This window comes from Cinclus cinclus, chromosome 2 (assembly GCF_963662255.1).
Source record: "Cinclus cinclus chromosome 2, bCinCin1.1, whole genome shotgun sequence".
NCBI classification, from domain to species: Eukaryota; Metazoa; Chordata; class Aves; order Passeriformes; family Cinclidae; genus Cinclus; species Cinclus cinclus.
The window spans coordinates 62,301,304-62,315,055 of NC_085047.1; the positions used below are offsets into that span (position 1 = coordinate 62,301,304).

Here is a 13,752-nt window from a genome sequence, read left to right on the forward strand (position 1 = left end):
TTACAGACGAAACGCGTCTAAACACACTTCCTCGACGCTCCACGGCGGCGGCAGAGCCCTGAGCCGCAGGAGCAGGGCCGGTGCTCCCCGCTGCGCTGCCCTCACTCCTTCCCTTCCCCGCTATGGCGGCGGCAGCTTCCAGCCACCCGCCGAGTCGCGGGCTTTGTTCGTCTCTGCCTGCGCCGCCTCCGCCCCTTCCTTCCTCCTTCCTTCCCTCCACTCCCTCCCTCCCCCCCTTCCCTCCCTCCCCCTGGCCGTCCCGAGTGCCCGGAGAGGCCCGCGGGGCGGGGGAACGAGCGGGCCCCGCGTCCCTCTTCCCCCTCCGAGCGAGTGCCGGAGGTCCCCGCAGCGCCCGCCGGCCCCGAGTGCTGCGGGTGAGCGGCGGGGGAGGCGCCATGGCCGACCGGGCGCGGGCGGCGCTCTCCGAGTCGGGCTGGTAAGTGGGGCCGAGCTCGGCCGCACCGCCGCCTCCGCCTCCGGGGGTGACTCCGAGCGGCGGGGCGGGGTGGGCACTGCCCCGTGTTCGAGGCGTGCGGTGCGGGGGGGAGTCCCCGCCCCAGCTCCGCTCGGAGCCCGTCCGTGGCGGGCAGGGGGTTTGTGCAGCTCCCGGTGCGCTCGGGGCCTGGCGCTGGTTCGCCCTGGAGGGGAGCTCCGGGCCCGTCCCGCCGGCCCCGCTGGGATGGCCGGCACCCCTATCCCGGGGCCCCCCACGAGGCCCCTCGGGATCGGCGGCGGCCTCCCCGCCTGCCCCGGGACCGGCCTCGCCCGAGGCCTGGCGCCCGCCCCGTAGTGCTGGGGTTTTGTTCATTGCACTGCGCGCCCCTGCAGCGAGAAAGGCAAGATAAAAAAGTGAGGTTAAGGTAGGGTAAAAGAGGCGCACATGAGGCTTAAAATTCGGGTATTTTCTGCTTAGTCCCAATCGTTGGGCACACTATCCATTTTGGAACAACGTGTTTCAACAAGTTGTGCTTTTCAAATACCTACTGCAAACACTTATTTGCTAGCCTAGAGGTGAGTTTGCATTGTAGGAAGTTTTTGTTTTGGTTTGGGGCTTGTTGTTTGTTTGATTTTTTTTTTTTTGAAGTGATTCACTTATGAGTCAACAATGACTTTTTTCAATAACTACTTGGAAAGTCTTTCACCAAACCTAACATTCAGTGCTAACTGCTAAAGTACAAAGCAACATGTGCAAAGTTATTTCCAATGGCCTTTTGAGACTATTTCTGCTTTACTGTTTACATTAGTAGTTGTCCTGGATCGTGGTTTCATGTATGTCCAAGATGGAAAAGGTTAAAGTGGGTATCATGTGATTTAGAATAAACCAGGGTAATTTACTCGGAAGGGATCTATGACAGTCTTCTAGTCAAGTTGCATGCTGACTTCAGGGCTGACCAGATCTTGGTATGTTATCAGGGGCACAATAGATTCTTAAACATTTGACTGGCTTGGGACATTGACCACCACCTGAGGAAAGCTCTTACAGAGTCTGACTGTGCCCTCAGTAAAGAAATGCTTCCTTATGTCCAGTTTGGACCCTCCCTGACACAGCTTTGAACCATCCCTGTTCATCCTATCACTAGATCTCAGGTAGAAAGACTCAGCACCTCCCTTCCCACTTCCCCCACTCAGGAGGCTGTAGAAACAGAGCAATGAGGTTTGCCCCTCAGCCTCCTCCTCTCCAATTGAGACAAGCCAAAGTCTTCACCTGCTCCTCACAGGACATGCCATCCTCCCTGTTTCAGGACCTTCACATAGTTTGCCAGTTGTGTGCATGGTAGTCCAGTTAGGGCTGCCCCAAGTGCTGAATACAGTGGAATAATCGGGTCCTTTAATCTCTTGGTGATGCTGTGTGTGTTGGGCCAGCTTTTGCCATGCTACTTTGTGGTAAAAGTAACCAAATAGAGTAATTAGGTGTCCTTTGGTATGCTTCTTGAGTAAGTGTATCAAGATCCAAAATATTGTTGGAAGTGGTACTGGAGTGCACGATACTGTGCTTGCTGGCTATTTCTGAATTGAAACAATCATAACTATTTCTGCTACTTTTTTATAACATTAGCTTATTTAATGTGACTTGAAATTTGCCCCTTTCCTCTTCTATACTTAGACCTGTCTGAAAGTGCAAAAGTTTTCCATAAAAGTAGCTTTATTTTCTTAGTTTGCTTTTATTGCTTCTATTGCCTATTCAAAATGTTTTCACAGTTTTCAGCTCTTGAGTTGTTTCACTGCCTTTTCAGCTGAATGAGTGCCGCTGGTAAATGCCTTTCAGGTTTTGGCAGCACAAATATGAGGTGCCTGTGAAACAATCTGTCCCTCTGCAATGTTTGCTGCCCTTCTTGGGAATGTAGACTCTTGAATGGCTGTAAACACTTCTTATTCTTGCAGTCCTGTAGGGTGGGAGCCAGAGGCTGAAAGTTGATCAGGCAAGTAATGGGCTGATTATCAGGTCCACTGGAATTATGCCTTGACCTAGTTGCATTTGGAAGGGTAGTATAGAAGAGGGAGAAATTAATACATATACTTTTGAGGAATGTGAGGTGGAGTGGAAAAAGAAATAATGATTTGGAGATCTTGCTTAGCTGTGTTCATGTACTTTAAAAAGGCATAGTAACCTGAACAGCCATGCTTCTAACTGCTTTGCTGTTGCTCTTGCTTACGATTTTTCTCATATTATTAGAACTTAGAGTTATTTAACATATCTGTGAGTGAACCTTCAGAGGTATTTAATGTAGTATTATGTGTCTGACTACACATAATTAATTCAATAATGTTTTGTACCAATTTCATTGTTACTGTTGCAGTCATCTGGTGTTGGAATGATTAGTTTTCTAGTACAAAACCAAAACTGAGTTTATATGTTAAAATCTATCCCTACTTAAACTGCAGAAGCACTGCATAGCATGTCAAGTAAAAAAAAAGATGTCCTTGCTTAGCTGAAAATCTGCTGGCTTGTGAAATACTGCCTGTACTGATTGGATTTCACTAAGTTTCTTAATCTTACAAGGTTAGAAGAGTTATGGTAGACACTTGTTTATGTCAGTTTCTGCAACTAGAGTTTACCTTTTATGATTCTGAATTAAAAAGGAAGTTATTTTTCAAGTAAAACAGTAATAAAGTGTAGTTAATACTGAACAATAATTATATATCTATTCCCCTCCCCCAACCACTTATTGTCAGAGTAATCTTATAAAGCTGCCTGGGAATTTGTAATGCTTGCCTTCAGTATATTGATTATATTTTTGTCAGCTTCTGAAAGGTAAAGTAGCCCTACCTAGTAAATGTAACAGTGGTAAATAAAGCTGGGAGCATTTTTTTCCCCCCCCCTTTTGGTGATGATGGTGTTTTATGAAAATGAGTAAAAGGCCCTGTAGTTTGTGCAGAATTGTAGTTTTTCTGAAAACAGATCCCTGCAGCTTTCATTAAAAACCCTCATTTTTTTTGGTGCTAGTTCTTTTTGTTGCATACTACACTGTTCCTTGGAATGAGATATTGGCTCCAGCTAGGGGAGAGATAAGGTGTTTGTATTACATGTCAGTGGAAAAGATATTCTGTCTTGGAAGAGAAGTTCTGTATTAACTTTTATTTAATTATCAAACATGAGGAGGACAGCCAAGTGGCAGAATTACCTTTTGGTATTGTTATAGTTACATTAATGAATTTCAGTACCAGTTTTCCAGTGTTATTATTAAAATATGGACCTTAATGGAGCATGAATTAATGACTCCAGTTTTATTACTGGAAGTAAAGTCCAGAAGAACTGCAGAATACATCCCCTTTTGTAAACAATGAGTCGTGAAGCACTGCTTACTGGCTTGCAACAGATTTTTTGTTTTGTTTTGTTTTTGTTTTTTAATTTCCTAGGTGGCATTTCACAAGAGAATGTGACAAGCCAAGACCTCTAACAGTGTTCCTAGATCTTTGCAGAATTTGGGAATTTACTACCTAGAAATGCCAACATACTGTCAAAAATGAATAATATGCCATGGCCTACAGCAGGTTTAGCCTATGGTTCACAGATCTCAGGTCTGGTGATTGATCTCTGTGGGAAAGCAAGAGGTGCAAACTAGATAAATAAAGATTTTTGTAGTAAAGCTACTTGTACTTGTGAGTTTTGTCAACTAGTACAGTTTATTTTTTTTTGCAGTGTGTAATGCCATAAAAATTAGTAACTCTGTGGCAAAAAAAATCTTGTAACACATAATATATTTTGAAGATTATGTAAACAGTGTTGTGACTATGAAAAGTTACTCCCAGAAATGAAGAGGAAATGGAATTGTACTAGTTGTAGTACAATTTTTGTACTAGAACAAAAGAATACTGCTTAACAGTCCCTGAGAAAATCTTTATATTAATGTCATTGTGGCTGTGTATTCTTTGTAAGTGGAGAATATTGAGTTGATGTACAACAGACTTTTAAACTGAGTTTTTGGTATTTCAGCAAGTGACATGCTGCATACTGGGTAACTCTGGGTTTAGAATTGTTTTGTTTGCATGCGTCCTCTTGTAGGACTAATCATCTGATATGGTCCAAGCTCTAAGGCAAAAGTAGGTGTATGCCTGGAAACAGAAGGAAGTTCTCAAAGGGATAACTCTAACACCGCTTTCTAAGAGCACAGCAGGCATTTGGCAAAGTAGTCAGTTCCAGAATTCTGCAAGATTATCTGCTTTTCCCTCTTGTTTTTTTTTTTTTTTTTGCTCTTCCAATAAAATGTTTCTGGAAATCACAGCTGAAGTTGGTTCTTGCATATTGAGCAAGCTCAGGCAGGAGATAAGATTTTCCTTAGAAGCAAGCATAACACACATCTCATATTTCACAGGAAAGATGCATCTGTTTTGGGATTCTTGAGACTTCTTTTGTGATGTGCAAAATTTTGTTTGGTTGATACGATGAAATCCCAAAATGACAGTACAAAACAAAAAGCCACATAATTGCATCTTTTATTTGTTCAGGTGTATCCCTTACTGACAGATCTAATCAGTTTTTATTCCTGCTGGGTCACAAGTAATGGGTAGTTAGAACTTGAATTCTTCATGAAATTTTCACTCTGGAGGAGTGCAAAAGGTCCAGCATTTTGCATTCTGTTAAAGGAAGCAACCCCAAGAAACTAATACAGAAGCTGTTTTTTTTTTTCTTCTTCTTTTTAAAGAAGATGCTTGGTGTTTGAAAAATAACTGTTACTCAATGGAATTTTTACAACTACAATAAACAAATTTAGTGTTACAATTAAAAGGTGAAAAAAAAGGAAAAAAAAAGGATGGGTAAAATAAGGAGATGGAAGGAGGTAGGGGACTACCATGTTTGGAACACCTCAGCTTGCGGAAGAGAAAACTGAAGGGGGTGAACTTAGTGAGGTTTATATAATCTGCAGGCAGGACATAAAATGGAAGTAGATCTCTTTCTCACCAAATCCTACCCAGTTGTTGCTCACTGAATGCTGCAACTCTACAATTGGAAAGCACTTAGTGCTTATTGGAAGTCAGTAGCAGATTGGTTTAAAAGTGAGTAAAATTTTTTGACTAAGGACTTCAACCAAAGCTTATTTGCCAAAGACAGATGGTTATCCTGTGGGTAATTGTGGTTGGTTGAAAGATGAGAAACTAGATAGATAAATGATTGCTTTGCGTTGGAACAATGTTAGCAGTAGGTTTCTGCTAGGATTAAGGGGTTCATTATATTAAAGAATAGTCTTAAGGAATGACAGTACTTGTGGCACTGTAGCAGTTTGTTGATCTTTGGGTATTGATAAAATCTGAACTAATTGGGTACTTGCAGCAAACTCTTCCAAAGCTGTTGTCCAGTTCTTTCACATGCAAGTGTAGTTCAGTTCTGGTGAATTCTGAATAATGCTCATACAGGGGAAAATAATGCAAACCTGTCAACACAGTGATGAGCTCTAAATTTGCTCCTGTTACTTACATACATACATACGTGAGAAGGGCAGCGGTCAGCTGTTGGGAATTGTTCACAAAGAATTAAATCATTGTTAGGTAATTATGTTCATCAGTGGTGTGCTGAAATCATTAACAGTGTGCGTTAATGCAATCATCCCAGCACAGCAATAGTTTCATAGACACTGAGAAAGTTGATGAGAGGTGGGGAAGATACTCTGTGCTGAGAAGATGAAGATCTTTATTCTAAGAAACAGAGCAATAGGGGGAAAGATGATAGAGATCTCTAAAATCCATAGATGATAAAGAAATGATGAATAGAAAGGAAGAGTAGCTGTTTTTCTTAGGACAAGAATTGGGCCACATAGTGAATCAAACTTGCTACTTGGTGAAAATTAAAGTAGCTTGTCAAACAATGTGTAATTAAATTGTGGAACTTATTTGCCACATGATATTGTGGAGCAGAAAAAGTATGAGTGAGTTAAAATTATAATTAGGAAAAGCCAGGTAGGAATAGTTGCACTGAATACAGAACTCTAGAGGGAAGTTGGACTACCATCTCTAAAATGGCTGATAGCCAGGAATTACTGTGGACTTTTTGCTGTGGATTGCATTCTTGACCTGGATCATCTGCCTCAGGCCACCGTTGACAAAAACAGAACTCTCTATGGCTGTGTTAGACAGCCCTTGACTGCATGAGTTAAAACACCATTTATGTTCTTATTTTTACATTGTTAGGTAAGTGATATCACATCATAGTACTGGCTTGATTTACCTCTTCCTTCAGAGAAATTTTGTCTCTCAGTGTAGTGTAAATTGTATTTTGATAGGGATTTGAGGGAAGGATAGAATAGCAGCATGCTTGATTATTATTTGCCTTTTACAGAAAACCCAAATGAACTTCCAAATGAAAGGGTGAATTAATAAAAGCAGCAGTGTATTTTAGAAGTCTAAAGTTTTCTGAAAGTTAGTATCTTACCATGTGAGCAAAAGTAGGCTCTTTTAAACTTGCATGTTCCTGGTAATTTACCTTATTAGTCAGAAAGCCTGGGTCATCTAGAATGTGGAAATTTAAGGTATTTGAAGTAGATGTGGCATATAGATGGACCAAGTCTCAGGACAAAGACCTTTGGAAAGGCTTCACATTCTGAAATCATGTTATAAGACTCTTGAGACAGATTTTTTTTTTTTTTTTAATCTTCAATTTCTGTGTGTTCGCATTCCCCAGATGCTGAGTACTTGATCAGCAAGCTGGTGGGAGGATAGTTGGTGATTTGGGGGTAAGGTACTGTTATCTTTCATACTGATAACAGAATGATATTCATTAGGATTTTCTATGTGTATATTTTGTGTGCCACTGCTGGTTAAAATAAAGCTTTATGTAAATAAAGCATGTAGGAGTACATAAGAGCAAGAAGCTGTCCTGAAGTTTTAGTTAGAGAGAATTACACTCAGAAACATTGGATATTAAATAGCTTATACATTGTTTTTGTTTTGTTTTGTTTTTTTGTGATTGTCATAGCAAAAAAAAATAAAATAAATTTAAGACTGATTCTCCTAGCTGTGCATATTGTTCATACTTTCAGGAATAGTACATTTTCTACTTCTTTAGAGAAAAAGCAGCATATTTGATTCCAGTAAGAGTAATTCTAATAGAGCTGACAGGAAGAAAGAAAGGCTCTCTAGGGGGATGAATTGTATATGCATGTTTCTAATCACTTTTTATGTACTTAATGTAATGCATAGTCATGAGGTGTCAGATTTTAGGAGGACTGGACAGCTCTAGGACTGATGTACAACCTTTGAGCTTCTTTGCACATTTAAGGAAAAAGAAAGAGGTTTAAATAATCTTTCTACCACTGGTAGGTAATTGACACATGACGGGTGTTCTTGTATTGGCGTAATTTTGAACCCTTCATTTTGGGAAATGTAGCCTAGGTTTTGGAAATGAAGGTGATGGCATTAACTGACAATAAGTGAAGACTTACTGGAGAAAAGGCTGCTGAACTCAATTATTTGTGAGGGAGTGCTGTCTCGGGGCAGTGGTCAAGACTGGCTTTTTCTTTCTTGTTGTTTGTCTCCTAGTGCTCCAGGAACAGCTTGAGCTTCTAGTGCTGTGTCATATCTGAAGAAAAGCTGTTGAAGAAAGCCAGAGGAGAAAAAGCCATGTGTGTTAAGACAGCTTCAAGATACTCTCAGTGGCGTGGCAGCTGTGTCTTTGGCATGGCCCCAGCCTTAGTGTATTTGTGTTCAGTTTAACACTTTGGGGTGGTTGGCAGCTTTTTCTTGGGAAAATGTGAGTTAGAAAGAGTGTTTGTGGCTTGAGAAGAAAAAAAAAAAAAAGAATTTTAAGAATTTTGTTACATGAACAAAGTAAACACTCCACAGTGTTGTGACTTTTGTATGTCAAATTGCTGTTGCCAGTTGGCCTGTTATGAATCATGGAGTGACAAATCTTCTCAAGGAGCAGAGAGCTTGCAAGAGCTCTTGTCCAGCAGTTTCTGACTGCAGGGGCTGTTTCTAGCATCTGCTGTTTTATAGCAGTGCTGCTTGCTGGAAGCTTATCTTATCAAAGTTTGGAGTTAGTGGGGTTATCTTGGGCACATCTCTCTGTGTTACCTGGAAAGTTTGACATTTTTGCATTGCAGCTATTACTGCTAGATAACAGTGTGCCTATGTTATCACTAAATCTCTTCTGTTAAGTAGTTGTTAGAGACTCATGTTCACTTGGTTTTTTCATTCTGCTGAAGTTTCACTGTGTTATATTCTTCTACTAGTATAAAACACAATATGTATCATCTCAGTGTTTAAATACTTCCAGATGTAAATCAGGGTACAGCCTTAAATCACAGGCTAGAAGTGTGCATTATCCAGTACTCTTATGAAAGGCATTAATAATATTATTCTCCTATTTAATGAGGATGTGAAATCACTTAGCTCTGATATTGATGGCAGTGTACTGAATAGGTAAAATACATCTTTCAACAGCAGGATCATCTTGTTTCATGGTATTGCTTGTTAGAATGATAGAATGGAAATTGCCATTTATTATAGAAGCACATTTCCATTTCTTTTGGTTGATTTTGCCATAATTTCTGTTAGGTTCGTTGTACAGTGGGAGCACAGGAGACTTTAAAAGGCATCAGGGCAGTTAAGTTTACTCAGAGTTTCCATGTACATACTATTTTTTTTTAACTGTGATACTGTCCAAGACAGTTTTAAATATAAAGCAGAGGTGAACTTCAAACTACTTTTTGGAATTGTAATGCTAATGAATTTTCTTAGTGCACTTTCTGATACACAGTTGAAAGTACTAGCGAGTGTGAAGTTTTCCATTTAACTCTTATTTGGAGAAGAGCATGAGGGGGGAAAACATGAGTGAAGGAGCTAAAGAGAAGGTGGGTGATTTTCAAGGGTCTGTTTCTGACTGTGCAGAGTAGTGATTTCTGAACAAGGCACACTTTGTGTTCAAGTAACAAGCTGCTAAGTAATGCTGAGAGGATACTTATGTAAAAAATATGATCCATCAAGCTGCTTTTCATTGAAAACAGAATGTATAATGAACACAGTCATGATTCTTGGTTTAAAATCTTACTTAAAATTGTGTTTTTAAATTCACATGTAAGGTGCGATACACAGTCATGTGTGTAGTACCCAGGTAGGTTTTTATAGATTAGAGAATTGCAGTTCAGCTAGTGTAAGAAACAGCCTGGAATTTTGCCTTTTGGCAAATACTTGCCAAATACCTCTGCAACTTTTCTCTTGAGTACTATCTACAATTTTTGATGCAAAAACCCATCAGATTTGTTTGTAACTATGAAAATCAGAGTAAATGAAGGAAGTGGATGTGTCATTGGTTATGCTTAATATTTTAAGCCAAACAGGTTTGGGTTTGTTTAATAGTTAAATCATTCTTGAATATGTAGCATAAAATTATTTCAATCAATGTTTGTGTAATTAAATGATAAATAACGGTTTGTGGTAATCTCTTTCTTAATGGCCAAAGAAATCTCCACTCCGAATTTGGTCTGAAAATTTCTAGCAAACATTTCAGAATTTCATTTTGAAGAACTGTCAAATATAGAGAGAATTGCTATGGAATAAGCAAATGAGGAAACAAGAACTTGAAGATGTTTTTATGCTTGAGGTGTTATGTTTTGTAAATCCATCGAGTTTTCAGCCTTGATCAAATAACTGCTGCAGAAATTTGCAGTTATTGCTCATTTATGATTTTGGACACTTAGGTAAAAAGATTCTCTGTGGTTTTGAGATGGAAAAGATTTCCTTGGAGAATGCTGCTGAGGCTTTATCAGTGTGTAATTTTCTCTAGGTTTGGGAATGGGGAGAAGGAAAGAGAATTCCTTTCTAAACACTACTATAGTCTCTGTTCTGTTTTCTTAATCTATGTTTTTTTGGTTCCTGACTAATCCATGCCACCATATGATAATAACATGAGGAAATGGAAAAAGCTTAATTTAGTCTAGAAGAGTAATTGCTCTTACACTTTAGCTGTGGTCATATTTTCCTCATGCTGATGCACTAGATATGAACTTAGTGCTTTATTACTGCATAATTCTACTCTTAAATGTCTTCCAGTATTTTTTTCTCTGTTCAGAATAATTACTGTGTGTCTGTGTTGTTTGATTCTTAAAATCATAATTTTTATCTTTTAATAGCAACAATAACTGACTATCCCTCCCCTTCTTTCTGCCCCCCCCCAACTTACTGACAGAACAGAAAGTAATTTTCTGTCATATGAAAAGTTTCTGTGACTGACTTTGGAAGGAAGAGAAGTGAAAGCTTAAATTAGAGGATCATTCAAAAAAGCAGGAGAATAAAGAACATACATTGTTCTCTGGTTACACATCATTTGGCTGGGAGGTTAGATGAATCTCGAATGTTAGAGACCTTAATTTAAATATTTTCTCTTCTTGACCCTGCAGTGCCCAAGTACTAAATTGAAAATATTAATTAAAGCTAAGAATATGAAATAAATATTGATAGTGAGCTACTTCAGCACCTGATTTTTGCCTGTTACTTCAAAGAACATTTTCGTAAACAGTATGAAAGGAACATCATTTGTTGTCTTACCATGGCAGGTTTTTTACACTTTATTTATAGCAGTAGTAGTGAAGGGCAGTGCATGTTTTCTCTTGTGCAAAGTGGTCTTTAAATTTTTACTAACTTCGAAAAAAATATTTTCTCTATTACAACTCTGGGTATAACTATAAACATTTCAGTGAAAGAATCCTACCAGTTAGGAAAAGTATGCTCCTGATAGCATGTTTAGACTGCACTTATGAATGCTTAACTTGGTTTTGCAGTAGTTTGGATGATCATCTTCACATTTTTTTACAGTCCTATACTTGGATTTCGGATGAGAATACTGTTGATAACATGCTGATGTTTTAGTTTTTGCTAAGCAGTGTTAATATTGTCAAGGACTTTTCAGCTTCTCACTCCACCCTCCCCATAAGTAGGCTGGTGGTCACAAGAAGTTGGGATGGGACACAGACAGGACAGCTGGCCCCAGTTTTCCCAAGGGGTATTCCATATGGCATGTATGTACACTGACCATCATATGGCATGATGGCCAATGAATATACTAGGGGGAAAGCTGATGAGGGTCTGCTGCTTGACATCTGGCTGGCCTTGGCCTATAGGTAAGTAGTGAGCAACTGCACTGTGCATCACTTAAGGATATATTAATTCATTATGATTATAATTTTTATTCTTTTACTTTTGTGTCCTATTTATCTTTGTTTCCACCCATAAATGTTACTTTTCTGCCCCCATCTTTTTTCCCTCTTCCAGTCTGGATGAAGGAATGAGCGACTGACTGTGTGGTGTTCAGCTACCTGCTGGTTAAATCATGACAGTCCTTTTTTGGCAGCTAGTAGGGGACATAAAGGTTTGAAATAGTAGAAGATCTGACTGGAGCATGTTGAAACAAATTTGTTTTAATTGTAGAGTTATAGAATGACTTGGGTTGGAAGGGACCTTAATGATTACCTAGTTCCATCCATCCCCCTTACCATGGGCAGGGACACATTCCAGTAGACTGGATCACTCAAAACCACATCCAGCCCAGCCTTGAGCACTTCCAAGGATGAAGCATTCACAGTTTCTCTGTGCAATCTCTTCCAGTGTCTTACCACGGTAAAGTTTCTAATATTTCATCTTCATCTGCCCTCTTTCAGTTTACAGCATAGATTTGTGTGTGCAGAGCCGTGTTGTATATCAGCAATAGTTGCTTTAAACGTCTAAGTGTATATATGTTGTATAAGTAACAATACTTGCTGTATATGTTCCACGTTGTGCTGTTCATCACCTCCGGGTGCTGGGTTGAGGTTTTCATTGTGTTGGATTTTGTAGCGCTGGCTCCCGCTAAGGTCGTGGTTGTGAGACAGCGGTGGTGCTTTGTGCTCGCACTGCCGTGATCCCCGAGCTTCGGGAGCCACCTACGGGAACCTGGAATCATTGCACTGTGCCGCTTTCCTTCTCACACAGCCTTGGCTGCAGGGGAGACGCTCCTCCATCTTCCCGCTCTCTTCCAGGCCCATTGCATTTCGGAAGGAACTTGTAGTATCCTCGGCATGTTCAAACCAGCATGTTCCTAATACCGTCTCCTGAATGTGTTTCTGGTCTTGTTGAGGCCAAACAACTATTTAAGACTATGACACAGACATTTGCCCCCGGGTTTGGGTAGCTATGAGTGGTAGTAGGGTGTGTGGGATGGTACAGCCAAATGCCTGGTACAGTGGTCACCTCTAAATTTTGCGATTTCACCCCAAACAAGGGCACGGAGTGGGTGTTTTGTTTTTTGGTGAGTGTGGTGTTTTATCCTGCTGGATTAAACCACAACACTGATGAACTGCAACTGGATATAATCATTGGAAGTCTTTTAGAATGCCACATCGGTGCAGTGGTGTTTTTATAGTTTTAGGAATATATGAATCTCTGTTGCTGTAGAACTTTTCAAATTAATTGTGAACAAGTCTCTCTGTGTGTTCCTTTACATTGCAAGAGTGCATGCCTTCATGGTGCTTACTTTTGAGTCATATTTTGTAAATGTGTCATAAATGTAGTCTTAAAGGCCTGTAGAAATGATTATTTTAGACAAAGTAGAACAAAAGTAAACAGGACACCTTTGCAGGGTTGAAAATAACTGCTCTATATCCAGAAAAAAAATATGTATGAGTTAAAATTATACAGTAATAGTAATAGTAATGTGTATGTTTTAAGCATTGACGACCACAGCTATAAAAAGAAATTACTTTCTGCCTGGCATTTAAGTTTTAATGTACTTCACTGTTTCAGTAGTGATGCTCATCTTTCATCCTTTTCTTCTAAGCGGATTGTAACTTCCTTTTTTGTTTGTGCCAGTTTTGATATATAGGAGGGAGGGATGTGCCTTGGGTGTGTTGAAAAGCTTTTTTTTTTTTTTTTTTCAGTTAGAGCACTTGAATTGATTCTCTAAGAGCAGTACCCACTATAGCAGCTATTCTTGGCATCTTTGTGTTATAAAATTCTGTTTTAAATGTTTCAAATAAGACTGAAGGTATTTTCTTTGCATCTTGCTTTTTGAGTCAGCAAACAGTGGGCATGTTAAGCTTTTATTATTTCTGAAATTAATATGAAGTGTCTTGAAGCAGAAGTAGTCCAGGTCTTTCACGCTGGTATGGAAAACATGCTTTAATAACAAAATAGCCATTAATAATGTTTCCAAGTTCAATTTTGTAGCTTTATGGTTCAGTGCTGCTTTTGTGTGGTAATAAAGTAAGATTTTACAGCTTGAATTGAGAAATATTAATAACCTCATTCAGAAGTACAGCTGACAAGCTAAATAAGGTGATTAAAAATGAT

At 39.6% G+C, this 13,752-nt stretch overlaps 1 protein-coding gene across 2 annotated transcripts in view; it reads left to right on the forward strand.

Annotated features, from left to right (window-relative positions):
- Nucleotides 1–256: 256 nt before the first annotated feature.
- The window catches only part of TDRD3 (tudor domain containing 3), a 92,516-nt gene continuing 79,020 nt past the window's right edge, over nt 257–13,752 (forward strand). For both annotated transcript variants that reach the window (XM_062487760.1, XM_062487761.1), the window contains exon 1: nt 257–436. In XM_062487760.1, the coding sequence (XP_062343744.1) occupies nt 396–436 (41 nt within the window). In that variant the 5' untranslated portion in view covers nt 257–395. The remainder of the gene's footprint in view (nt 437–13,752) is intronic.